General features: G+C 46.3%; 1 protein-coding gene across 6 annotated transcripts in view; it reads left to right on the top strand.

The window, feature by feature from the left end:
• FAM219A (family with sequence similarity 219 member A) overlaps nt 1-26,736 on the top strand; it is a 54,516-nt gene extending 27,780 nt beyond the window's left edge. For 2 of the 6 annotated variants that reach the window (XM_086683397.1, XM_025912429.2), the window contains exons 2-6: nt 19,107-19,206; nt 22,184-22,286; nt 22,511-22,591; nt 23,200-23,254; nt 23,808-26,736. In XM_086683397.1, coding sequence (XP_086539523.1) covers nt 19,107-19,206; nt 22,184-22,286; nt 22,511-22,591; nt 23,200-23,254; nt 23,808-23,966 — 498 coding nt within the window. In that variant the 3' untranslated portion in view covers nt 23,967-26,736. The remainder of the gene's footprint in view (nt 1-19,106; nt 19,207-22,183; nt 22,287-22,510; nt 22,592-23,199; nt 23,255-23,807) is intronic. The other 4 variants (XM_086683398.1, XM_025912445.2, XM_025912437.2 and 1 more) reach the window with 3 other exon arrangements.
• Nucleotides 26,737-26,812: the final 76 nt, after the last annotated feature.

Raw genomic sequence — 26,812 nt, 5'->3', positions numbered from 1 at the left:
CTGTCTGATGGCCACCTTCCTCATCTTCTTCACCATGTGCGGGTCTGTGAGAGGCACCTACCCATCCCTGCTGCTTCAACTCCAGACCATGCCTGTACTAGAGTGAACTCAATTTTACTATTAAACACAGTATTTCTCTAAACCTCCCCCTCCCACTACCAAAAAAAAGTTGAAAAACAGACTCAGTGAGGTTAGAAATTTGATCATGATTGCACAGATAAATGGCAGAGGTAGAACTTACTCTAAAACTCATACTTTTAACCATTTAACTATATTGCCTCTTACCAACACTCATGCACATGCACACACACACGTGCACACACATACAAAAGGGCCTAGGCTGTGTGCCAAGGGCTATAGATGGTGGGATTAAGGTTTTCTTCTTCTTTTTTTCTTCTTTTTTCTTCTTCTTTTGTGCTTATCTGGAATTTTTATAGTGACAATGTATTCCTCTTGAATCCAGAAAAAGAAATATTTTATTTATTTAAGTCTTAAGTTTTGGTAGTCTTTGCCAGATTTCCGTAATATCCATGGTGAGAACAAAGCAGATACATTATGCTAACATGCAGACAAAGGAGACTATACCATCTCTGTAGCAGTACAGGCTCTGCAGTTACAGAGCAGAGAATCTGGCATGTGTGTATGTGCATGCATGCATGCATGCATGCATGCTTGTGTGTGTGTGTGTGTGTGTGTGTGTGTGTGTGTACAAGCACATGTGTGCAGTGGCCACTGAAGTGAGGAGAGTAATGGCTGATCTGTCTGAAGATGTGCCACATGGAGACCTCTTTCCTTTCCCTATGACCAGCCACCTTGCCTGAGCCAGACCCATTTAGTCCTGAGCTTCCAGAAGTACTACAAGATACTTTTCACATACACCAAGATCCTTAATCTCAACCTTATAATCACTTGTTGAAAATCTGACTAGGGAGCCAGGCTGCTGGCATGAAGCCCAGGCTGCAGCTATATAGAATGACTTGAGTCACTACTTCAAGCAATGGGTCCAACCATTTAAGGTCAGTGTTAACTGGCATGTGGAGCTTTTGTTCAGAGACTCCTAGGTCTTCAGGGGGTGGCAGTTCAGGACCCTGGATAGCTCCTAGAAGAGCCCAGTCTCTGCCAGGTCTGAAAAGACTAGGTGCCTGAGTCATTAAGGCCCTTGCTTCTTTAATTTTGAATAGCCTTCCTATACATGTCTCTGGCTTCTTCTGTCTCCAGGATCTTCCCTATGAATCCAGGGACTCCCCCTTATCCTTTCCAGCCCTTGCCCCACCTTCTTCCACTCACATCTAGCCTGACCAAACTCTCTCTGTTGAGGTCACTATCACTCTGAAAGTGAAATAAGCTTTCAAGACAGCATCTGAGCTGTCCATGGTTAGGGTCTCACACCCCAATACCTCAGAGCTGTAGAATTTTGGAGGGATGGTAAGAATCTAGTGAACAAGGGAGTGTTAAAACGACTTTTGTCTCTAATACATCTGCATTCCCATCTTTAATCTGGTATGTGAGGCAGGGGAAACTAAAGAGAAGCACTGAGCAGATTTCAAGGTCTGAGGCTGGAACGTTTCATGAGCTATCACTGTACAATCAGCCTGGCAGTGGTGTACACTTGACTTAAAGTGTTTTGGATTTGTTGTTGTTGTTGTTGTTGTTGTTGTTGTTGTTTTTAGGGTAAGAGCGTTGACATAAGGTGTATAGGGGCAAGTGTAGCAAATAGAAACAGAAATGAAACTAGTGAGTCTGGAGGTTCTCAGCCTGACACCCTCACCCTAGCCATGCACTTGGACCCTAGGCAGAAGAGAGGTAATATTGTAGAGGGGTTTCCCTCCTGATTCCCCAAATCATCTAGAGGAGGGGTGTATGAGGAATCTGGAAGGGCAGAGGAATCACAGTCACCTACTAGGGATTGGATTTCCTAGTTGATAGTTCCTTTTCTACTTCCAGGCCTCTTCCATAGCTAAATTAATCAAAGCCAGCAAATGAGGTTACCGTGTTCTCACTTTGATTGCCTCGGCTGGTGAGTAAGGAGGGAAGGTAGGTCTACCTGGATTGAGGCTGAGTGAAAGCACTAAGGATCCTATCCCTCCCAACAACCCTTGCTCTGGGCCTTGTGTAAGGCTCTCCTCCATTGCTTTCTTCACCTCTCATACTCTTAGATCCCTTATTGGAAGAACTGTCTGAACTAAAAGGCCATTACATGCTTTATACCCCCAAAGAACCTCCTGGTCAAAGAAACAGGTGCAAAAGCAATACTAAACCACCAGAGAACAGCTGCAGGCTCCTTCTCTTAACACTGGACAGTCAAAATGGGACAGGCAAGGGCAAGGAGGAGAAAAGAGAATATGGTGTTTGCTGAGCCATGAGTAGACCTGACAAGAGTTTGGGCTGGAAGGACTAAGGCTGCCTCCACTCTACCTGAAGAGATTTGGCTGGATAATACTCCTGAAGATGGGAGTATTAACAATGTAGTAACTAAGTTATGGATGGAAAGATGTTCAGAGGATCTAGATCCAGACTGTCCCTCAGCCAGGCCCCTCTCTTGCCTGTGGAAACAGTGTTTTCTAGCTTCCAGGAGAGGCCCTTGCTATGGGATTAAGCAGAGGCTATTGACATATAAGCAAGCCTAGACAAGAAACAAGAACAGATGAGGACTCTGTCAGATCCCAAGAGAGTTGCTTGTGTTGGTTTTTGTTCAAATAGAACAGGCCTAACCTCAGCCAGAACTTGCTTTTGGCCTGTTTTCTCAGGGGCAAAGCCTTCCCCATGTTTGCCTTCCTTAACAGAGGATGCTCTGTATTCATTGTTTTATTAGGAGCAGTGATTATGTGACCACAAACCTTACTAAATTAAATATAGTCCTGAGCATTCAGAAGAAGAAAAAGCTCAGGACTCAGGGGAAGGAGCAGCTGGCTAGAAAGAAGAGTCCACAAATTCTAATTCCTGGGCTGCCATCTGGCATTGACCTGGGACAACTCATTTACTCTCTGCCCTGGAGGCTCTTTCTGGAATCTCAGGGCCTGAATAAAAACAGACCTGGGAACTCAGAGAGTGAAATGACCTGTCTAGACTCTCTAAGTCAGTGTAGTTCACAAGCAAACCTGGAATCCACTAAGCCCTACTCTCCAGCCAGAGGCTGTGCTTACTGTTCAGGGAGGTTTCTTGTATTTTCCTTTGCTGTCTCCTTGCCCTTATGTATGAACTCCCAAACGTTCCCATGCCTTGGGTGGCTCACTGCCTGGTACGCATGGTTGTAAGCCCCAGGTTGTCAAAACAGACGGAATCAGAGCAGCCCTGCCCCTATCTCCCTCCAAAGGATTTTCTGATGGTTTGGTTCCAAGCTAGCTTCCCACTCCTCTGAAACTTGATAGTAAGAGTTGGGTCTTACTCATTTGATGATGATGTATGTATATCAGCAAGCAAAATATGAGCCTGGACCTTAAGTCTCAAAGAAAGTTGTGTGTGCTTAGCTGTTGATCAGCCCCCACAAGTAGTCAACCTGGAGTTGAGTTGCTGCATTGGCCATGGGCCTTAAGTGAGTTTTAACTAGGCCAAACCTTCAGGCAAGCAAGGGAGTAAGTGAGGATTTGGGGACTCTTACTTTGGCTCTTCTCCAAAATAACTTCCTGGAAGGCAATCTTTCAGCCCCTAGGCTTACATAGAGAAGTGGCCCTACAAAGAGTACACAATACAACATCTGTCTGGGACACCATTAGACAAGGCCCTGGCACAACCTGGCAGGCCACTGGACTTTTGCCACCTCTGTTTCAGAAAGAGCCTTGCTATGGCTCAAACCAAATAGAAAGCAATCTGTTTGTCTATTATCAGATCACAGCCCTTCATTCTCTATGCTAGGCACTGGGAGGACACAGAAGAACTAGGCATGGTCCCTGCCTTCATGAACATTTGTTAAATAAATTATGCAAGTATTCACTGAAGTAAAATTTGATAAGTACATGAAAGAAATGGAAGGGGGGTAGTGCTGTGAGAGTATATTATAGAGGGACCTAACCTATCCTGGTATTCATGGGAAATTTTTTTTCTTAATTTTTGAGAGAGAGAGAGAGACAGAATATGAACGAGGGAGGGTAGAAAGAGAGGGAGACACAGAATGTGAAGTAGGCTCCAGGCTCTGAGCTGTCATAACAGAGCCTGATGCAGGGCTCGAACTCGTGAACTGTGAGATAATGACCTGAGCTGAAGTCGGATACAACTGACTGAGCCACCCAGGTGCCCCCGTGCGAAGCTTTTTATAAGAGATGATGTGTCAGCTGAAGCCTGAAGGAGAAGTAAGGTGTAGCCGGAAGGGGAGCATGAGGCAGGAAGGCTCTTCATGCTCCACCAGCAATGAAGACCAGTGATGCAAAATGTAGTAATGGGGGTGGGTGGGGAGAGTGACACAGGATTAAGTTGGGGAAATGAGAGGAAAAGTAAGTGACTACTTCTTTGCCACCATTTCTAGCCCAGTCTGAATTGCTCCTTTCAAAAAAAAAAAAAGGGCTGGTTGAGACCCACCCAAACTGCTATGGCATACCCCCCCCCCCCCCCCCCGGGGAGGCTGGTGCTTCTTCCATCTCCCCAGCACAGGGGATTTTCATAGGAATGCTCAGAAGAGGCACTTTTAGTCCCAGCATAAGGTTCACACAAATGGAGGGGTCTTCACCTGGCAGCGTGGCTCAGAGGAGGGGGGGTGGACAAGAACTTTCCCTACAAATCCTCTCTGTATGTTTTTCCAGTGCTTTGAACTACTTATTAATCTATGACAGAAGCCATTTCCTCATTTTGATGGTTCTGCTGGGAATTCCGCCCCATCACCCCCCTCCTGTGGTAGATAAAAAATGTCAGCTTTCAAGATTTTATACTTGGATTTCAGAATCTAAATTGCATTACTACATCCGGTGAGACGGCGCCATTCCCTGTTCCTATCTACGTGCTCCAGGCACCATGAGGCTGATAACATCAGCGTGTCGAAGCAGCTCGATCCAGACAATTTGCAGCTGGCTGGGGCTAGGGCAGAGGGGGTGGGTGGCAAAATTCTCTCAGAATCCAGAGCAGCCCAGGGTTGACTGGATTTTCAGGTTCTTTCTACAGACTATTAGTTCTCCTATCTGTAGAGAGAGAGTTTGTCTTGGTCCCACCTAGATGTAACAAGGAATTGTAAAGTACTCTCCTAAACATTGATAGGATAAAATCACTAAAAGCCAATGCTCAGGTTTTCCTTGGAGTGAAAGATAGAAGAGAATAGAGGGGAGAGTAGAAGTCATAATATGAACAAGTGAAATTGGGTGTCCATATAGAATCCAAAATACTCCTGGAAATGGTTACTCTGTACTTCCTTGAAGCCCTGATGTGAGGCCTTGTAACTAACCTTCTGACTGCCATTAGCTTGTGAAGTACATGAAGAGAAAGCGTTGTTCCCCTGCCAGGAAACACAGGAACTTTTCGAGTTTCTTTTCTAATTGTAACCACGACTTAACTCTACAGAACAAACATTCCCTTCACAGCAAAACTTTTCAACTTATTGGGTTATTTTAAATGCATCAAATGGCATAAAACATTCATTCAACTCTGGCAGCATTCACAGATCCATTTTTGTAAATAGCCAAACAGGCTCTTCATCCTCAAAACATGATGTTTTCAAAGTGTAGTCAGCACCCAAGATCAAGGCTTTGGGAGAAGTCAGTCCAAATTCACTGAGCTTGCCAGTGCTAGGGCAAGCCTGGCTTTCCTGCTCACTGCCCACTCACCCACAGGTTCTGGTGTTTGGATGGAGGAGACAGAACTAGAATCTACCCCCAATTGTAATTATAGATATATTCTCTTACAGTGGAGGTATGCAGTTTACTGACTCCATTACTATACCTCAGGGATGCATCGATAATTAAGTCAAATGATTATTTTTAAGATTTTATTTTTAAGTAATCTCTACACCCAACATGGAGCTCAAACTTACAACTCCAAGATCAAGAGTTGCATGCTCTACTGACAGACAGCCAGGTGCCCCTAGGTCAAATGATTCTTTAGTTTTACTTATATTTGTTTATTTTTATAGAAAAGTGTTATTGAAGGTTTAAAAATGAAAAATCATGATTACTACAGAACCATGATCACTTGGAGTATAGTTTCCAATGCTAAGCCTCTCCTGGATGTCCATGGTTGCTGGAGCAGGTGTTTCTCCTTCTAGAAAAAGGTCAATGCAGGCTTCTCTCCACTGACCTGGATTCCCAGGGTGCTCTTGTTAGGTTTGTGCAGGCCTCCTGCCTAAAGGACTAGAAGTCCAGGGTTTTTGCTGCTTTTTGCCATGGCCTGGGGAGAATGACCCAAGGCTAAGTCATGGGACTGTAGTGCAGCCAGAACTCCGGCAGCTACAACCCACTCCCACTCAGTTTGCTGTTACTTTGAGGTTGCCCAGGCCCTGGTCAGCCTATCTTGCCTTCAAACCACCCTTGCCCACAATTCCTAAGAAATAGCAGACATGCCATGGTCTCGACCACGGCTAGATTTCTCTACTAGGGCTTCTCTTTGGGGAGTCTCAAGCTTCCCAAGGATCAGACCCATAATACTGAGAGAAAAATAGAGTTTTTGCTGAAATGTCAGCAAACCACAGAAGAACCTGTGTCTTGAATTCTCTTTCTTGACATCTTCAAACATCTGGCCCTTCTCCACTGTCTCCTACCTTTTAGTTTCAACCATCCTCCACTCCAGTCTCTCTTGTCAAATAAGAGCCCCTTCAGCACTCTGGTTCTGGTTCCTCCCTGTTTTACATTATCCTTCTCAAAACCTTATTCTTCCCAGACATCCATGACACCAGGCTCTCTTTGACCCTCTGCTGCTCTGACCTGGGCTGTCAGTTCTCTTCTTCCTACCCCTTCAACACTTCAATGTTGGTGTTCCCCAAGTTCTTTTCTCTGATCATGCATATTTAGAGGTGCCCCCCCCACACACACACACTGAGGAAACCTGGAATCATCTTTGTCTAGGTCTTTCCCCTCAAACCCAGATCTAGTCAGCCACTAAGGCCTGGCAGTATGACCTTGATGTGTTTTTCTTCTCCAGTCCTATTATTTTCCATTAAAGTCCAAAGCCCCTGAATGTGATTTACAAAGCCCTTCATGATTTTAAGCCTTCCTCCAATTCTAGTCTCATCACCTGCCATTTCACCCTACCATTTAACATTCTAGCAAAATTGAGCTATTCTTTTAGCCTGCCATGTAGTCATGTGTGTCTTCCTCCCTACTCCTTTCTTTTCTTTCCCTACCTCTTTCTCATCTGGTTCTTATCTATCTCCTACTCATTCTTCATGCCTCAGCTTTCTTTGGAGAAGTCTTCCCTAATTCCCCAGGGTGGAATAGGTCCTTCTGTTCTGTATACAGACAATACTCTATACAAACCTCTGTTGTAGCATTTGCCTTATTATTAAAAATTATCTGCTTATTTATTTGCCTTTGTACTGGCCTTTAAGCTCTTCATGGGTAGAGATCATATTATCTTTATATCTGTAGCACCTAGCACAGTGCCTAGAATATAAGTGCCCCTAAAATTTAGGACCAGAACTGAATTGGTGGCTGAGACTCTTTCATCTCCATTTTTTTAATGTTTATTTATTTTTGAGAGAGAGACAAAGTGTGAGTGGGGGAGGCAGAGAGAGAGGGAGACACAGAATCCAAAGCAGGCTCCAGGCTCCAAGCTGTCAGCACAGAGCCCGATGTGGGGCTTGAACCCACAGGCTGCAAGATCATGACCTGAGCTGAAGCCGGTCGTTCAACCAACTAAGCAACCCAGGCACCACTCATCTCTTTTTTTTTTTTTTTTTTTTTTAATTGTCCTCTGCTTTTCTCTCCTGGGCTCAGGACTCTCAGTCTGTAGTGCTTTTTCTTGCCTCCTGCTTTCTGCTAGTCTGTCTCTGTCTATCTCTGTCTCTCTCTGTCTTGAGCTATTGAGTGTTTCAGTGACCCCAATATTTCCTTCCTATGGAGAACTTTTTGAGCAGGAGGTTACTAATCAGAAAGCATCCATGCCATTTTCTAAAGAGGAGCTTCAAGTGTGTGCAGAGCACTGGAGATATGATGAGACTACTAACAGCCTTCCAAGTGCCTGCTTTATAAGACAACAGTCCCACAGCTGTGTAAGTTCTGATGTGTTATTAATCTCATGTCTTTATCTGATGTCTCTAAGAAGGGGTTGGGTATAAGAAATGACAACTTAGATTCAAATTCTAGTGCTAACCACCCTTCAAGGTATGATTTTGAACATATTACTTGATATAAGCTGGTTCTTCAGTTTGAAAATGGGAATGGTATTTACCTTACTCAGTCTTTTAGGATGATTAAATGAGATAATATATTACAAAATACCAAACACCATTTTTGTACATATAACAAAGTAACAGGTATTCAAACAATATTAACTAAATGATCTGCTGAATTCCAGATGAACCACACCTGGTCTGCATTGTTCTGAACAATTCTCTGCCTTCGTGCAGCCAGAGCTCTTAGCAGACAGAGCAGCCTCCCCAACTTGAGCTTTGGGTCATCTCTCCTCCTCCTCCCCCACCAAACCATTGTCCTGTCTTGGCACTAAGAGTATAAAACCAAATTAAGGTGGGTACAGAGGGCTCTTTTAGAGGCTGTCTGGGGATGGTGTGGATGTAGAAAGACTGGCCTAGAACCTTGCTATTCAAAGTGTGGCCACTGTACTAAGAGCATTGGTATCACTTGAGAGCTTGTGTGAAAATGCAGAAACTTAGGTTCCATTCCAGACCTACTAAATTGGAATCTGCATTTAAACAATATCGCCAGGTTATTTGTATGCACATTAATGTTTAATGTAGGAAAGAAGCACTTTCCTACAGGCACATACATAAGCTAGCAGGTATAGAGGGATGTAGGCTATGCATGTATGTCAGAACTGTCTAGAAGACATTAAGGCTGCACAGGTGGGGAGGAGCTATGAGGGAGTATAGTCAGAGCAAAGGAGGTGTTCCTCAGAGGTGTGGGCTACAGAACTGTATGGGTGCTCTTTGGATAGGTATTGGTTTTTTGTTGTTTCAGGGCCCCTTCCTGTTGATACCTCAGGAATGAGATTGTACCTTTGAGTTAGCTGGTTAATGTCACTGCACCAGCCAGAGAATGACAGGTGAGTAGAGAAAGGATCTCTACTACCCTGAGCCTGGGAAGACCCTCCAGCAGGGACCCCAGGACAGATGAATATTGTTTAGCAGATGGATATTGTTTCCCTAGAGAGATACATAATCAGCAACCGGCTAGCTTCACTGCTGAAAAGTTGCCTTGAGTTTGTGCTAGGTTAGAATCTCCCTTCCCGCTACTGTTCTACCACCAACTGCACACACTTCTCTGTCTCTGTCTCTGTCTCTGTCTCTGTCTCTGTCTCTCCCTCTCTCTCTCTCTCTCTGTCTCTCTCTCTCTCTCTCTCTCTCACACACACACACACACACACACACACACACACACACTCTTAAAAAAACTGACTTGGGGCACCTGGGTGGCTCAGTTGGTTAAGCTTTCAACTCTTGATTTCAGCTCAGGTCATGATCTCACAGTTCGTGGGATTGAGCCCCACATTGGGCTCTACACCAACAGTGCAGAGCCCACTTGGGATTCTGTCTCTGCCCCACCCTGCCCCTCAAAATAAGTAAATAAATTTTTTAAAAAACTGACTTAACAGAAACTCAGATAGGGGATTATGAGTCTTTGTAGAGTTAACCCTCTCCTTCCCCTCTCTGACCTCCTTCACTGCTGGGCTGGGCCCTGAGCCTCCAGGAACCTGTAGCATTGACCTCTCTGCTGCACAAAGCACACCTGGTGGGAGTGACTGCAGGCTCTAGGCTTGTTTAGAGTCAGTAGGGTTTGTTTTACCAGAGCCACCATCTCTCCCTCTTAAGTACTCTTAGGACTCTGGATCCCTTTTTGCTTTCCCAATAGAAACACTTCCCAACCATCCACCTAGAGTCTCTTGACCTTTCTTTGTGGGAGAGTTGTTTGTGCATCTCAATGGTAAGGAAAAAGCCCTGTTATACCCACCCCCCCACACAAAAATAGAGTAGGCTGAATGCCTGATAGCAACAGCAACTAAAGGTAGTTAGAATAGAGTCCTGGCCCTACACTCAACTGTCATTGCTCTTGCCAGCCACTTAATAGGTGAGCCTGTAGTTTCCCCAGGTTCCTGCCCAGGCCCAACCCTCTACATCAGGGAGGGTAACAAACCTTTACCACCATCACTTTCTCCTCTGTGCTTCTACCACCCTTTATGCATTCCTCTCTCTCATGCTGCTCTGTCTGCTTTAAATGGGCTAATATGTGTTTCTGTCTTCTTTTTACCATTAGACTAAAGTCTTTTTGCAAGAATCAGTATCTTTCCCTCCCCAAAGTACATTGTTCCCTGCCTGCCCCATGTTGATATTCAGTGACTGTCAAGTTTTTTAAACAAGTGGTGAACTTACTGATGTTTAATTATTAGGAGGGCAAAAGGAAAGAATAGGAGACTGCTCTGTCCACAGAGCTAAGCTTTAGAACTGCAAGTTGTCTTTATGAGCAAAAAGTGGTGCTTGCCAGTTATAATGAAGGTTAGAAGAACAGATTGAAAAGATGAGAAAGGATGGGGGTAGGAAATGCCACAGAAGGGAGAAGCTGTTTGATACCAGCCCTAAGTCCATTGTTCACTTGTTCACTGCAGACAGGTAGCTCTTTACTCTTCCAAGGCCGGAGGAAAAGGATCAGAAATGGCAGTTGTGTGAGGACATCCCATAGACTGCCAGACTATTTATTTTCTTGGGAAAACAAGGATTCCAAAAGATTCATGAACCAGGGCAGGGCAGGCTCGGTCCCTTGAATAACTGAAGCTTACCAAATACCTTCCAGTGAGATTTGGGACCAAGATCCATGTGAAGATCCACAAGTCAGGCTGGCCTAGACCAAATGTTAATACCTGTTGAGATTTCTCCTGCTTCAGCTTCCTACCATGTATAAGGCTGAGGGACTAGTCTCAAAGACTCTCCAACCAAATGTCCTCTATTTGTAGGCAGCATCTACAGCATCTAAAGTAGGGCAGCATCTTTCTTCGATGTTCTGAGCCTCCTTTCTTACCTTGGGGAACTATAATCCACATCCTGGAAGGAAATTGAAAGATCCTCCAGACATGCTCCCTAAAGCTTTGTTAGCCCTGAATATCTGATGTCCTTTTCCCCCTCCTCTGGGTCCTGCCTAAGCAGAAGGCCTCCAGAAACTCAACTCAGAAACTCAACTCAGAATCCCTTGGCCCTTATGACTCCTTTGATTTTGGAATCATTTCCTTGCCCCTCTCCTATGAAAGGCCTCATCTCCAAAGTCTGTGTTGGCTGAAACTGAAGAAGAAAGAAAGAAAGAAAGAAAGAAAGAAAGAAAGAAAGAAAGAAAGAAAGAAAGAAAGAAAGAAAGAAAGAAAGAAAGAAAGAAAGGAGGAAGGGAGAAAGAAAGGGAGAGAGAAAGGAGAAGGAAGGAAGGAAAGAAGGAAGGGAAGGTGGATGGAGGGAGGGAGGGAAGAAAAGGACCTCCTTATATCCACTGCCCACCCTCACACATTTTCTCCTTCTGCCTTAGGCCCTACCAGTCTATATTTTATTTTCTTCAACCTTTTTCATAACATAAAATTAGCCATTTTAACCATTGTTGATCTATTTTTAAAGAACTTTACACCTTCACCCCTTTTTCCATTGAGTGAGATAGTCTTTCCCTAAAGATGTTGAAATGGGAGCTGGAGGAGGTGTGGCAGGATAGCAAGCTCAGAAAACCCTCTAGGTCGCAAGACTGTATAGGCCAAGACATGTGTCTCTAGCTGATCCAAAATAGGGCATCTGAACATCTGGCTCAGGGGATAAGCTTAAGGATAGGAATGAAAGTCAGGAGCTAGGTGAGGCGAGGCCTCCCAGAGGAACCAAGATTTTTCAATTTCTGGCTCTGGTTTCTACCTCCTGGGTCATGAGGCTTGTCCCCTAGGCCTTTATGCACAGGCTTCCCTCAAGCCACAGCTGCTGTAGTGGGTGTCCCTGAGTTGAGGCATTTGTCCTTTCTCCCAAACAAAGGCTTTTTAGTCATAGGGTTTCCAGGGGAGTAAGAGTGGGGAGGAATAGCAGAACATCAATCTAGGACAAGAAATCCTAACCATGAAGGAGGCAGAATAGGATTCTAAATCTTTTTTTTTTTTTTTAATTCACTGACCTCTTGTCTCCCCATTTAAAAAAGAGTTCTAGTTCTAGTTCTAGTTCTTTACCATCCCAGTACTAGTTTCAGATCTTTCACCATCTTTTTTCCCCCCCTGAGTAGTTTCTGAGCTACTTTTGAAAACTAAATAATGGGTAAGGGAGTAGGAGCTGCCATTCTCAGTGGGTTAACTCCAGAGCCATTTTGGTTGATTTTCTTACCCCAAGTCTGAAAGCAAGGGATACTCATTCTGTGAAGTTTGCCTCCTGGCTCTGCAATTAGTCATGGTTCCTATAGCTGATGTACTGGCACAGGCCAAGGACCAGCTGAAACATGGTGGCCAGCCATCAGGCAGTACTGTGCCCATTTAGAGTTTTTCCCAAGCTTCAGTGTAACAAAGTCTTATCTCCTCTTATTCTTAATTGGTGGCCTCAAGTCAGGCATATTTTGTCTGGCAGATGATTCCATTCCAGAGGGAATTCTATTCTTTGAAACAAGTTTCCCCAGAGGCAACCAGGTAAGTAAGAACTGAGGCACAGTTCTCTTATAAGATGATGGATAGATGTGATGACCTGAAATTTCCTGGCACACAGTGAAAAATAAAATATTAAAAACCAGCTATAGCCCTTTGTCATGACTAGAGGCATTGTAAATTGGAACAGTCCTTCGGGAAAGCAGTTTGATGATATGTATCAAGAATCTTAAAATTACTCCTGCTTTTTGACTTTGTAATTCTACTTTATTTAAGAAATTACCCTAGGGGTGCCTGGGTGGCTCAGTCGGTTGAGCGGCCAACTTCGGCTCAGGTCATGGTCTCGTGGTCCGTGAGTTCGAGCCCTGTGTCGGGCTCTGTGCTGACAGCTCAGAGCCTGGAACCTGTTTCAGATTCTGTGTCTGCCTCTCTCTGACCCTCCCCTGTTCATGCTCTGTCTCTCCCTGTCTCAAAAATAAATAAAACATTAAAAAAAAAGAAATTACCCTAAATGTAAATATATATGGATTTCAGCATTAGTATTATTTATAATAGTGAAAAATTGCAAACAATCTGAATGTCCAAAATAAGTGAATGGTTAAAAAGTTATTATACATGTCCTTTATGGAGCCATTACATTGATGATTTCAAAAACTATGTAAAAATATGGATAGTTGATTATATTCCAATACTAATTTTCAAAAATACAGAATATAAGATACAGTTGTTTTTCTGTATGTTGTTCTATGCAGGTATTATAATGACAGAATTCAACTCAAACTAGTTTAAGCTAAAAAGAAAAGTAGACTAGGGGTGCTTGGGTGCCTCAGTCAGTTGAGTTGAGCATCCAACTTCAGCTCAGGTCACGATCTCATGGTTGTGAGTTCAAACCCCACATCGGGCTCTGTGCTGACAGTTTGGAGCCTGGAACCTGCTTTGGATTCTGTGTCTCCCTCTCTCTCTCTGCCCCTCCCCCGCTCATGCGTGCTGTCTCTCGCTCTCTCTTTTTCCCCCATGTGAGTGGGGGAGAAGCAAAGAGAGAGAAGGAGACACAGAATCTGAAACAGGCTTCAGGCTCTGAACTGTCAGCACCGAGCCGGATGTGGGCTCAAACTCAGGAGCAGAGAGATCATGACCTGAGCTGAAGCCAGACGCTCAACTGACTGAGCCACTCAGGTGGCCCCCAAAATTTTTAAAAAAGGAAACTAGGGGTGCCTGGGTGACTTGGTCGGTTGAGCATCCAACTTCGGCTCAGGTCATGATCTCGCGGTCTGTGAGTTCGAGCCCCACATCGGGCTCTGTGCTGACAGCTCAGAGCCTGGAGCCTGCTTTGGATTCTGTGTCTCCCTCTTTCTCTGCCCCTCCCCCGCTCATGCTCTGTCTCTCTCTATGTCAAAAATAAATAAACATTAAAAAAAATTTTTTTAATGAAACTAGACTATAAGGACACTAGGATTTCTCATAGTATTCAAGGGTAGATGTGCCCTACAAACCTTAGAAGGGCAGAGGAAGTTCTAGAACCAGAGCCTCTGAAGGACTTTCTCTATCTCTTGTGTTTGCTTCTTTCTGAACATCAGCTTTATTCTTATCTCCCTGCCCAGTGGCTTTCTCTACTACCTAATCTACAGTCTTGAGCTTTACCCCTCCTCTTGGTCCCACTTCCTATTCTGGGGGAGACCCTGATTGGCTCCACCTGGTCCAAGCAAGGGTGGGACCTGGAACCCATCCCTGTGGACTATGAGGAGAAACACCAGCTTCCAGAGAGGGAAACCCCAGAGTGTTGCTACTGTGGTATACACACAAGATTTAAATATACTAGGACATTTACAGAGGTTGTCTCAAGGTAGTGAAACTAAAAATTATTTTTAGGAAATTTAGCACATATTACTTTATAATAGAAAAATCTATTAAGCTTGCCATGGCTAGGCTATGATTGTTATTAGGCCTGGGGTGAGCAGAACTCTTCTCCATTTTGGTTCTCTCGATGAGGGCCATCACAAAATACTACAGCTTGGTGGTACTTGTTTTTGGTAATGAATTTTATCAAGTTGTTTAAGGAAACAGATAAGTCTCAGTTAATCACAGGACCAATTTAAGCTCTCAAACTCTAGCTGTAGCATAAAAATCCTTCCTTCTTTTTGGTTAACTTCGCCTTGACCCATTGAATCTATTTCAGTTTTCATTTTCCCAAGAATTAATGCTTGGGGGTGAGGACAGAGGTTACCTTTCTTGTGGGAAAGCTAAAATTGAATTGTGTCTCTACCTCGACTCACTCGTGCAGTCTACAAGACAAAGGCAAAATTGTTCAGCACCACGGAGAGCGTTTTTCATCCTGTCAACCAGATCAAGGGCAGGTGAAAAGATGCTAGAAGCCCAGCCAGTCTGATCTCCTTACACTTCCGGCTAGTCATCAAGTACCCCCATTCCCCTCAACCTCTTACTATTCAAACCCTTCCTTTACCTATCTAGGCTTTTAGGAATGAACTCCCTTAACTTTCTACCCGCCTTTCTGCCTCCATGTTATTTGCATCCCTCACTCATATTCACCCATCTTCCATTTCAGTAAGTAGCCTTCCTCCTCTGGTCCAAGGCTCTGTTTCCATCTCCTCCTCACAGACCATGACCTACGAAACATCTCCTTTTCTACCTAGCTTCCTTCCCCTCCATCTAGGACATTGGTCAGGTGTCCCACAGTTTCAAAGAAATTCTTCAACTCCAGAGTTCCCTCTGGCTGTCATTTATTCTCATTCCTTCTCTTCTCCATCTAGCTCCTTGAAAAAATATTCATGTTCACTGTTTCTGCTTTCTCTTTTCCTATTCCTTCCTAAATCCTCTATAATCTGGATTCTGTTCCTACTCTTCAACTAAAACTTTTTTGAGGCCACCTATGACTTCCTTATTTCCAAACATTGTCTGTATCTTCTGGGACTCAACTGGTTTTTTGACACTGTTGATAATTATTGGGAGCTCCCTAAGGATGGGGCTCTTTTCCATTTATATTTATGAACCACAGGCCTGCCATTGATAAATAACTGAAGAAAATGTTGCATGTTAGAGTAAGGAGAGAGAGAAGGCAGAATGCTCCCTGGTCAGGCCCCTCCTCATCCTGTGGAGGGAGTACTTTTTCCATAAATACCTCCCCATGTAATCTAGGACCCAACCTGTGTGATGCTAGGGCTGCATCTGTGAGCCAGTCACCCCTAGAACATACTGTCCATGATTGTGTGGGCCTTATGGAACCTGTACTAATAACTTTATAACTAGCACAGATGTATTACTCAATATGTACTATACTGAAGTGCTTACATATATTAACTCATTTTAACCTCACAAGAACATTTGACATAGGTATTAAAATTAGTCCCATTTATAAATAAGGAAATGGACACCCAGGACACCTAAATGGAGGTGGACATCTCAAGATAAATAAACATTTTAAAAATTAAAAAAATATATAGTTGCATGCTCTGCTGACTGACCCTGTCAGGCACCTCAAATTAATGGATTTTAATTTTTTTTTTAAGCAGGAGAACTGTTTCTCCAACCAAAATTTTATAGAAAGGCTAGTATATAAATGAAATAAAAGAGTATCTCCATTCTCCATACTCTTGCTTCGCTCTTGGACTCAGCCCCACCCACGGCACAGGGTTCAGGGAACACAGTTTAATGAAAATCACTGGACCAGGCTAACTCTAAGGATTCTCCTAGCACTTTTGCCTTCCTCTAATTATACTGGCTTTGCACTGGCCATTAGCCTATATATCCTGTCCCAGAAACAGTGAGACTGGGCTATTAATCATTTCTGCAGTCTGTGGAGAATTTGTTTGAAGGGTTGCAGAAACATGGGTTGCTGTTAGAGATGCATTTCAATGTCTGTCTCTGCTGAGTGTTTAATAATTTTGCTAATCCTCATTCTAGTTCCTGGATCTAGCTAACTCCTGTCAGATGTCCTTGGGGGGCATTTTAAATTCTCCCTGATTTCTTGGAGCCAGACATTTCCTTCTGCCTGGATTTTCTCTGATACTTAACATTCATGAATATTTCACATTTAACCTGATTACATTTCCATGTGATGGTCATGGTGCATTGACTGTATTTCTCAGGGAAGACATACAGAAAGCCCACAGTAAAGGCTTGAATTTTCAGGCACAGTGCCAGATACCTTTGTTCTTGCCATTAAGATGGCCTATCATGGCCAGTGACAGGTGAGATGCTGTATGGTGGACTTTGCACAGGACTTCTCAAGCTTAGGGTTCTGCACCCTGGCTTATAACCCAAAGGAACTGGTGGTTTCTCTCAGGGATCAAAAGCCACCAAGACCTGCCCAGTGGTGGCAAGGACCAAATGTGGCTCTCTGTGACCAGAATTGCTCAACAGCTTCCCAGGCCCCACTCAAACTCTATCCTCTGCATAGTCTCCTTCCAATATTACCATTTCCATCCAGTACCTCCAGCCTGAGAGAAGCAACTCTGATGAACTCACCTGGACTGAAGAGGGAGAGGTGCCTGAGGGGTTCATGTGTTTAAAGTCAGCCCCAGGGAAAGGACAGTGAGACTTATATGGATTGATGGGAGCGTTACGGAGAAGATGCATGATTGGGAAGTCCATAGATTTAGAATGTTAATGCAAACTGTAGAAGACATCGGGGCTCCCCAAGGAGAGAGAGGTGGGCTGAGGGCAGGACTCTGTGGAAGAGACAAAGGGCTGTGGGACAAGATGAAAATGATGGTTAAGGAGGCAACATGAGTGAAGGAGAACAGTGTCCTCAAAGCCAGAAGAGGAAACCATATCCAAATGGATGGGATATGTGTATCATGTGAGAAGTGCTACAGAAAAAGTAATGTGACTAAGGAAATTGGAAAGGTGCCAATGCTTCCCTGGTAGGGTCCCTCAGGCATGTTTATTGGCTTTACCCTTTAAGAAGCCATCAGTCTGCTTTGAGAGTGAGTCCTAACTATGGCCTAAGGGGAAAGCCAGAACCCAGCTGTCAAGTCTTCATGCCCCCTGCAGGTAGCACCTCAGAGCTGTTTTGGCTGCAGAGAGGTATGTCAGGGCCACTAGAGGCCTGCTTCTCCAAGTTTTCAGGGGACAAGGGGACAAGTGCTATCCATAAGGAGTCTCTCAAGAAGGAACTGAGACAAGGAAGCAGAGAATAAAGGATTGGAGAGGACTGCAGCATGAGAAGTTGCCTGAGATGGAGGCACTGCAGCACCCCACTTTTTCTGAGCCCTGTCCCCTACAATACCAGCTAAAGGGTGGGGGTCAGAGTAGAGGAGAGAGGCCCAGGTTCTGCCCTCAGGAGGTCACATACCACTGTGGTGACAACAGCCCATCCAGGGTCTCTCTGGATGGCCTGAAGGAACACAGGCAAGGCCAAGATTTCCCTCCCAAACATTCTAGACTTTTTCTTTTCCCCTTGATGACAAGCATGTTTTCATCCCCCCATCTCATTCTAAATGCAACAGAAGCTACCATAATGGTTATATGTCCTTCCCTTGCTGGGTCACTCAGATCCCTGAACCTGACACTGTAGGACCAATCCTGGGGCATTCTACCTGTCTGTCTGCTGTCTGCATATCCAGAAGCAGAACAGGCACAGCCTTGGGTACACTGTGCAATTTTCAGACCTTGGGCATACCATTCTTTAGTCCTAGGCAGTTTCTCAGGGAGAATGTGAATGACTCCAGCCCCTTCCAACGGACTAAAGCAGGGTAAGCCAGGGCCCTAGACCTTGTAGTAGAGGTTTGGCATGTTTTAGAGGAAACAGTGAGGCTGGATTACTGAGCAGCATAAGACTAACTGGTCACCAGCTAATTTGCTTGTTATTCATCTTCTAACCTACCATGCCCGGCCAACATTTCAGGTTCTCCAGGGGATACTGTTTAGGACTTATCTGTGAAATGGAGAAGTCCTCATGAGAATTCTTTTTGTCCAGTGGCTGCAGCCTTAAAGTCTGGCCTGGCTTGCCCAGTCACTTCTCTGGATCCTGTGAAGGGACCCATACAATGCTAGAAAAAGAAAGTCTATCTTAGGGAGCATCTACTCTGACCTTTATCCAGACTTAAACTCATAGCAACCTGAAAATACCTTACCAAACAACTGCATAAGAAGAGCTCTGAAGAACAGGGCAATTAGTATGGGAGGTTGAACAAAGAGATCCTGTGGGTTAAAGGAATCACAGTAGGCTTTCTAAGAGGAGGCTGGATCACACAGGACTTTGAAGAAAGACACCCAGGTGAGTGTAAGTGGGGCTGAGATTCATGGCTCTTTACTCAGTTCAGGGTCTTCCTTCCAGGGTGTATGGGTCTGCCCTTCTCTCCTCAAATCACCTGCCTACTTCCAGGGGTTAATGCCCCCAAAGTATGGGTGGGAGGGCCAGCTTCAGGGCTGAGAGCAGCCCCTTTTCACTTCCTAACAATTCTGTCTCTGCTTTCTCCTCACAGGACCCAGCCGCCGCCTCCATCTCAGACGGGGACTGTGACGCCCGGGAGGGTGAGTCAGTAGCCATGAATTACAAACCATCCCCGCTCCAAGTGAAGCTGGGTGAGTGTGTCTGGGGGGTGAGGGAGATGTGGGGAGTGGACAAGGTGCTCTGGGCTGGGTCTGCAATGAGGTGGCACAAATAAACCAACTCAGACTAGATGATTCCAAGACTCAAGCCACCAAGTCATTGGCACTACCAGACACCTTATCTCCTGCAAGGCAAAGAAGGAAGTCATAGTCCTCTGCAGTGCCTGAAGCTCTAGGAGGCATCTCTGAGGCCAAGAAGACTCCAGGTGTTCCAGGGATAGCTCCCATGGAACCCCAGATAGAGGATTAGAAGTTCCACCAAACACTACACAAGGCTGGGAAGAAGCTGCCTTAGAAGCAGGGTGTCAGTTACTATGTTTAAGGGGTAGAAAGGAGTAAGGATCCCAAAATCTAGAAACTGAGATCCTTTCCCCATTTCTTCCTCACCCATCCGGAGATCTCAAGGTCTAGTTGGCTCCTTTTTGGAGGGGGGTTTCCCTTGGTTTTTTAGTAAGCCCAAATATCTCTGTACCCCCTTACCCTTGGGGGTTTATTTCATGTCCACTCTGAAATCAGTCTCTGTTGCAGCCTGCTTCTTTGAAGTCACTTGGCTCCCAAGCACTGCCCCTACCTCCTGCAGCTGCTGTTCTCACTTCACCCTACACCTAACACTGCCTTTCTCCCTTCAGGGACCAAAATTTTGCTCACCAAAGGCTGCTGCTATAACAGACTTACTAAAATTTGGTTTCATGAAGAGGAATTACAACACAGTGCATCCAGGAAGGAGTTTATAATTAAATACAACATATCAGTATCCTTCAAAACTTCTCTGCCATCCCTGCCATCCTTTTGGCCATTTTCTCCTCAGACTCCAGCTGCCCGCCAAATACTGGACCTTTCCTCGGTCCTGGGAGCCTTTCCCCATTCATTGTGAAACTTCTCCCTCTGGAGCTGCCAGAACTCCTTTTCACAGAATACTATTCTTTTATTCAGCTTTGGGGTTTTTGTTGTTGTTGTTGTTCTTGTGGTGTGTGTGTGTGTGTGTTTGGTGTATTTTTGTTTTTGCTTTTGTTTTGTTTTTGTTTTTTACCTTGCTTCTCTCATTCCAGACTATATCCAGGGATCTCCTCATGCTGTTTTTCTAAACAAGAGAACAGTTCTCTCAGTGGAATTTGTTCATCTTCCCAAGACACCAGACTCAAACTTCAACCAGTTTTATTTGTTCATTACTGTTTAACAAGTATTTTAACTTCTCCTCTTACTCTCCCTCACCACATTCTCCTTCCCAGAGACAATCATTCTAAGCCTTTTTAGTTTTTCTTGTTTTATTTTCTATTTTAACACAAGTGGTATCATACTGTACACATTTTTCTAAAACGTTTTTTGTTTCTGTTTTCCACTTAATGCCTTGGAGCCCCTGCCAATGTCAGTACATAGAGATTAAGTTCACACTTTTTTTTAAGTTTATTTTTTTATTTTGAGAGAGAAAGCATGCACACATGCACACTCATGAGCAGCAGAGGGGCAGAGAGAGGGAAAGAGAATCCCAAGCAGGCTCCACACCCAGCACAGAGCCTGATGCAGGGTTCTATCCCACCACCATGAGATCACGACCTGAGCCAATATCAAGAGTCACATGCTTAACTGACTGACCTACCCAGGTGCCCCTAACTTCACACTTTTAAATGGTTGCACAGTAGTCCATAGTTTGGTTTTTCCAGTTTATTGTTTGCATTTTTTCACTATTTAAAACATGCTTTTAAAATAACACTTTTTTTCCCCTCCCCATTATATTACCACCAAAGCTCCTCATGAAAATTCACGACCTCGTCCCAGTTGGACTCACGATAATCACCACTGGGAACTTTAAGGCAAATTGCACCCCCTAGAGTCATGGAATGGTAATGGCAGCTGCTGCCTGCTGGAAAGAAGCTGGGAAAAAACTGGAATCAGATGAGCAGTGGCAGAGAGAGGGTCAGAGACTGAGATATGAGAGACTAAGAGACATGGAGATCAGGGGAAATTTCAGAGTCACAGTAGCTGGAAATTCCCATTCCATCCTTCCTCTCTGGAGCTAGTAGTTATTTTATGAGAGCTTTCCCCTAGTATCCCTTTCCACTCATCATCCCTTTTTCCACATCTGGGCTTAAGATGAATAGGAAAGGGTAGACAGGCCTCCTTCAGGACCCAGGCAGCTACTGGCTACTGGTAACAGTGCCACATACTAGGCAGAGGGTCACCTGGTGACCAGCTCCATGGATCTGGTAGACTCTAGAGCCTTGGAGAACTCAGAGGCTGGCACCACAGTCAGAAGTATAGCCAGAGGAGCTCCCCAGCCTCCTGCCCCTCACCCAGCTAGCCACATTCTGCCCCTCTCACTCAACAATTTCAGTTGCTCATTTGGCTTCTGCATTAATGCCAAACTCCTGTCTGGCATTCAAGGCCTTCATGCTCTGGGTTGTAACCAGAGCCCCCAACCCCTTAGCACAGGACCTAAGACATAATGGTGATGGATGGTTTTTGAATAAATGCCTGAGTAAATGTATCCTAATTTTCTAACCTGACCTCCCTCCAACTTCACTCCTCCATCCCATCTGGAGCCATACTTATTCTCTTCACTTCTAAATGCATTTTTGTATATGCAATCCCTCCTTCTTAAAATGCCGTCCTCTCTCCTCTGCAAGAAGCCTTGACTTCTCCATCCTTCTCCTTCATCACTCCCTCTCCAGCCTTTCTTTGGCATCAAGCACACACTAACTGCCCCACATTGGAGTACAGCTCCTGGAAGACAGGAGTCAGCCTCTTCCTGTTGCCCCTCACTATCTGCCTCAGGTTGTGCAGGGCCAAGTACTGTCTCCACCAAGCAGCAGGGCCTGGAGTTGGGATCCCTGCCTCAGTTCCTAGAGAAGGTAGGGGTTTCACAATGGAGGCCCAGCCCAGCCAGCCCTGAGCAGTGAGGTAGGGTGGCCCTGGGAGCAGGACACAGCTTCCTTCCCATGTTCTCCTGCAGAGAAGCAGCGGGAGCTGGCCCGGAAGGGCTCTCTGAAGAATGGCAGCATGGGTAGTCCCGTCAACCAGCAACCCAAGAAGAACAATGTCATGGCCCGGACAAGGTAGAGGCCCCCCAATCCCACCTGGACCCTGCCAGTCAACATTTATTTCTGCTGGTCCTACGCTTCTCCTTCTTCCCTCCCTCCTCAGTCCCAGTTCCTCTCTGAGAGGAGAGTCTCAACAGGATCCAAGGGACAGGGGGGAGTGGTGGGTCAGGGCCTAACCCTGTTCCTCACCAGGCTACATGCTCCAGTTGCCAATCCAATCCCCTAAATTTTCTACCCAGGCTTGTCGTCCCCAATAAAGGCTACTCCTCGCTTGACCAGAGCCCAGATGAAAAGCCACTGGTCGCCCTTGACACGGACAGGTGTGTACAGGGATGTTGGGGCAGCCAGGCAAGCCACAGAAACTTGTGTGAACATACAAGTGGGCTGTACAGGCCATACCTGCTATATTGTCAGAACAATTGGGTTGTTCCTCAGATAGCCAGGAGCTCTCCAAGGATGAATCCTCCAGGGAATGGAATTTTTTATCTGGAGATGGGAAGAGCAGAGAGAGGAAAAGGGGATTGGTACAGTCTGATGCTATCCTGGGACAAGTGATCCAATAGCTGCCCCCTTGAATAGGCCCTGATTCGATGTTCCCTGCTGCTGGGAACACACCTGGCTACGCTTGAACTTTGGGAAAACCCAAAAAGCCATGGGGGGTTTGAGACTAGAAAAAAGGTGAGAAGATGGGGGCAAAGGGTGTACAGCTCTATTTAGGAGGAGGTTAAGGGTGGCAATTTTAGAAGGGTGGGGCTAGGGAAGCTGAGCATTTGTGCGGCAAGCACAATTTTTATTTAGATCTGTTATTTGAAAGCATAGGGGAGGGGTATTAGGTATTGACTAAGGGGTTAGGAGGTAGGATGCTGGGAGTTTTAATATTTAATATCAGGGAATCACTACCTCTCTGTCTTCTTTCTTCCATCACCAGCGATGATGACTTTGACATGTCCAGATATTCCTCTTCTGGCTACTCCTCTGCTGAGGTGAGACCCCACTCCTTAGGGCCCTCCACACACCTGAGCAGGACCACCTCCATCCAGAAAAGGGGGTGCGACCAACACCAAATCACACCCTGAGGGGAGCAGTGGACAAAGCTAGGTGGAGCCTCATGGGAGTGGGGCATAATGGGGCAGGGCCTGGGGTGGGACAGTGTCCAAAAGAACCTGGAGGCTGTTAAAACACTGGCCTCAAGTGTGGAGAGCCCAGTTTTAGGGGCAGGGCTTGAGCCTGGGGTTAGAACAGGGTTATTAAACAGAATGGAGTGTGAAATACAGGCTATGCTTTATGGGGGTCAGCCAAATAGAGACAGAAGTTGCCCCAAGAATGGGATGCCCTTTGTAGAGAGGTGGGGCGTCCAGGATGTACCTGTAAGAAGTGAGACCAGAACTTAGGCTGGGGCCTAAGGAGTGGCAAAGCCAGGCGTTTCGGTGATCTGGGATGGGACTGAGTTAGGTGCAGTTGGCCTGGGGATGCAGCCGGCTGTGGGTGGTGCCTCGGGATTGCCCTGAGCCTGACCTCCCTCCCCTTTGTCTACAGCAGATCAACCAAGATTTGAACATCCAGCTGCTGAAGGACGGCTACCGGTTAGATGAGATACCTGATGACGAGGACCTGGACCTCATCCCCCCCAAGTCCGTGAACCCCACCTGCATGTGCTGCCAGGCCACGTCCTCCACCGCCTGCCATATTCAGTAGCGGGCGGGGCATTTGCGGCCGCCTGGGGCAGGGCCCCCGAGGGTCAGGCTGGACAGGGTAGGGGCCAACCCCTCCCCAGCTCTTCTGCCTGCCCCCGGCCCTGTGTCCCCTACAGCCGCCAACCTCGTAACAGTCATTGCTTCCTCCTATGGTAGGACGTGTACCTCTGTGTGTTCATGGAGCCGGAGAAACCAAAACCGGGTCTTTCTCCATCCCGGGGGCTGAGGAGCGGTGGGGGCTGTTTGTTCAGTTACTTGGGGGACCTTGCCCAGCACCCTGCCCCGCCTCCCCAAAGCTGCAGTGGGGTAGGGGAGAGAAAGGACTAGACATCAGGGAGGACAACACTAATGGGTGGGGGAGGGATCACGAAGCCAGGGGCTTGGCCCCACCCCAGTGAAGCCATGAGTCCCCCAGCCCAGCCTGACAAGGAAAGGGGCTGGGAGGGAGAAAGGTCCAGGGCTGTGGGAGCAGGGCCCAGCACCTCAGAGCCCCTTCCACATGCCCCCTGCCGGCCCATATAACTTTTTGTGTTTCCCCCTCATCTCCAGATGGGAAGCCTGGCAAAGCTGCCCAGTGGAATACTGCCCCATCCTTAGAATCACTGCCTTCTTCCTCCTTTTTGCCCCATTCACCCCATTCCGTACTCTCTGGGTCATGGAGGAGGGTAAGGTGGGCCTTAGAGATAGGCCAGAGTTTGGGGTGATATGATCTGTCCTCACCCACCCCCCAACCACTGCATCTATTTCTCTGCCGACTCCTCCCATCCCCTATGCTTCTGTTCATTGGTCTCCATCCCAGCCTGGAAGCCGGAGGTAAGGCTGGGCCCCGAATGCCCCATTCCCATCTCTCTCTAGCCCAAGATCCCAAAATGCTGCTTCCTAGTAAGAATCTTCAAGGAAGCAAGTTTAGGAGAATATAGTGGTTGCATTGCATGTTTACGGTAGGGAGAACCTGGCAGAATGGGTGTGTGTCTGAGGCTGGCAGGGCATGTATCTGTGTCTATGTGTTGGGAGAGGTCTGTTTCTGTCACAGATGTGAGTGTCCGTGGTGGGGAAGTGACTGTGTGGTCTGTTAACAGTGTAAGAGGCTGCTTGGCAGTGGACTGAGAGCCCTGGACCTGAAGTCAGAGGCTGGGGTTGTGGCCCTGGCTCTGGCACCCTTTCTGTGATCTTCAGCAAGTCACTTGTGTTTTCTGGGCTTCAGTTTCCTCAACTGTAAAATGAGCAGTGTCTGAAATTATTTTTAAGATCTTTTCAAACCTAAAGGAATTTCTTCATAGGAATTTCCATAGAGGTGTGTAGGAAGGTCTCTATGTGTCTTTGAATGCACCTCATGGGCATCCTGAGTTGTATGTCTATGTGAAAAGGAGAGGGGAAGTTCCTAAGGGACCTGTGTATGTTTGGGATCTTTTTGGGAATACATGTGTGTGTGTCTGTGAACATGTATGTGTGGGAGGGTATATGTTGTGTGTGTAACTCTGTGAAGTGTCTGTGAGTCAGAATGTGTGTACTGCTGCTTCTGCTGCTGGTGCTGGTCGGGGGGAGAGGGCAGAAAAGCTGAGGATGAAAATCAAGAGCGAGGAGGTTACCAGGCCCACCCACTACTCCCCACCCCTGCCAACTGGGCATTGTAGACCTGCCCCTGTGTGAAGAAAAATGAAAGCACAGATAGCCTAAGACTGCTCAGGTTTCATGCCCACAAGCACCATATCCAAGGACCAGGGTATACACTCCCCATCCCTCCATGCTGACAACCCACACATGTTGGTGTATCCACTCTCATATGTACCACTCACGTGCTGCAAGCATGCAAGAGGACACATGTACAGCCCACTCCCTGGATGTCATTCCTGGGAGATGGGAGCTGAAGGAGGGGGAAGGTAGTGAGAAGAAAGAATGAGGCTGCTGGCTTAGGAAGGGTAGCACCTCTCTGTGCACCACACCTATGGACTGCCAACTCCAAAGTTTTGAGGTGCAGCTCTCTACCTTCAGTTCCTCCAACCCATCCCTACCTCCTCTAGCAGCGACCCTGGTTAAGTGGTGAGAAAATGCCAAAGGGAGGCAAGAACAAAGAAGGCACTTGCAGGGCCTACAGGGCTCGTACTGGCCCCCATCTGAGCCTATCTCTCCCATCCTGGTCAGCATCCCCATCCTGTCATCTGGGCCCCAGAGCCAAGCTTCCTACCACTACTACCATCACCCTGGGCTCCCTGATTCACCCTTCTAGAACATGGGTACCTCCTCTTTTCTGGACAGGGCCCCCATGAGGGCTCATATAGATTGCTGCCTTTGCTGCTGACTTGCTCTATGACTGGCCCACTGCTCAACCTCTCTGGCCCTGAGAAATCAGGGAAAAGTTCCCTACCCACAGGACATACTAGTTCCCTGGCAGGCAAGGGCTTCCAACTGAGGCAGTGTACAAGTGGTGGAGAGAAGTAGGAAGCTGGCAACCAGCACCTTCTGGGTCTAGGAGAGTGTGTGGTTCCCTCCTTCCCTATCTGGGATGTTGGAGGGGAGGAATCGAGGCCTTAGCTTGCCCCCCTGTCATCCTTCCCCCTTGTAGATACTGCCTTAACACTCCCTCCACCCTCAGCTCTGGCTGCCAACCAGCCAGGTTTCTCCGTGCTCACTAATTTATTTCTAGGAAGGTGTGTGGAAGACATGAGCCGTGTATAATATTTTTTTTAACATTTGCATTGCAGTATTGACCATCATCCTTGGTTGTGTATCGTGTAACACAAATAATGGTATTAAAAGCATCAAATAAGCCAGCCTCAGCTCCCTACCTGGGTTGTGGGCAAGGGGAAGGTGGTCTGGGAAGGAGAGAGAACTGATTCTCTGAATACA

Source organism: Puma concolor, chromosome D4 (genome assembly GCF_028749965.1).
Source record: "Puma concolor isolate L17-30 chromosome D4, mPumCon1.1.hap2, whole genome shotgun sequence".
Classification (NCBI taxonomy): domain Eukaryota; kingdom Metazoa; phylum Chordata; class Mammalia; order Carnivora; family Felidae; genus Puma; species Puma concolor.
Note: the sequence above shows the minus strand (reverse complement) of the source record. Positions and strands in the feature narration are given on the sequence as shown.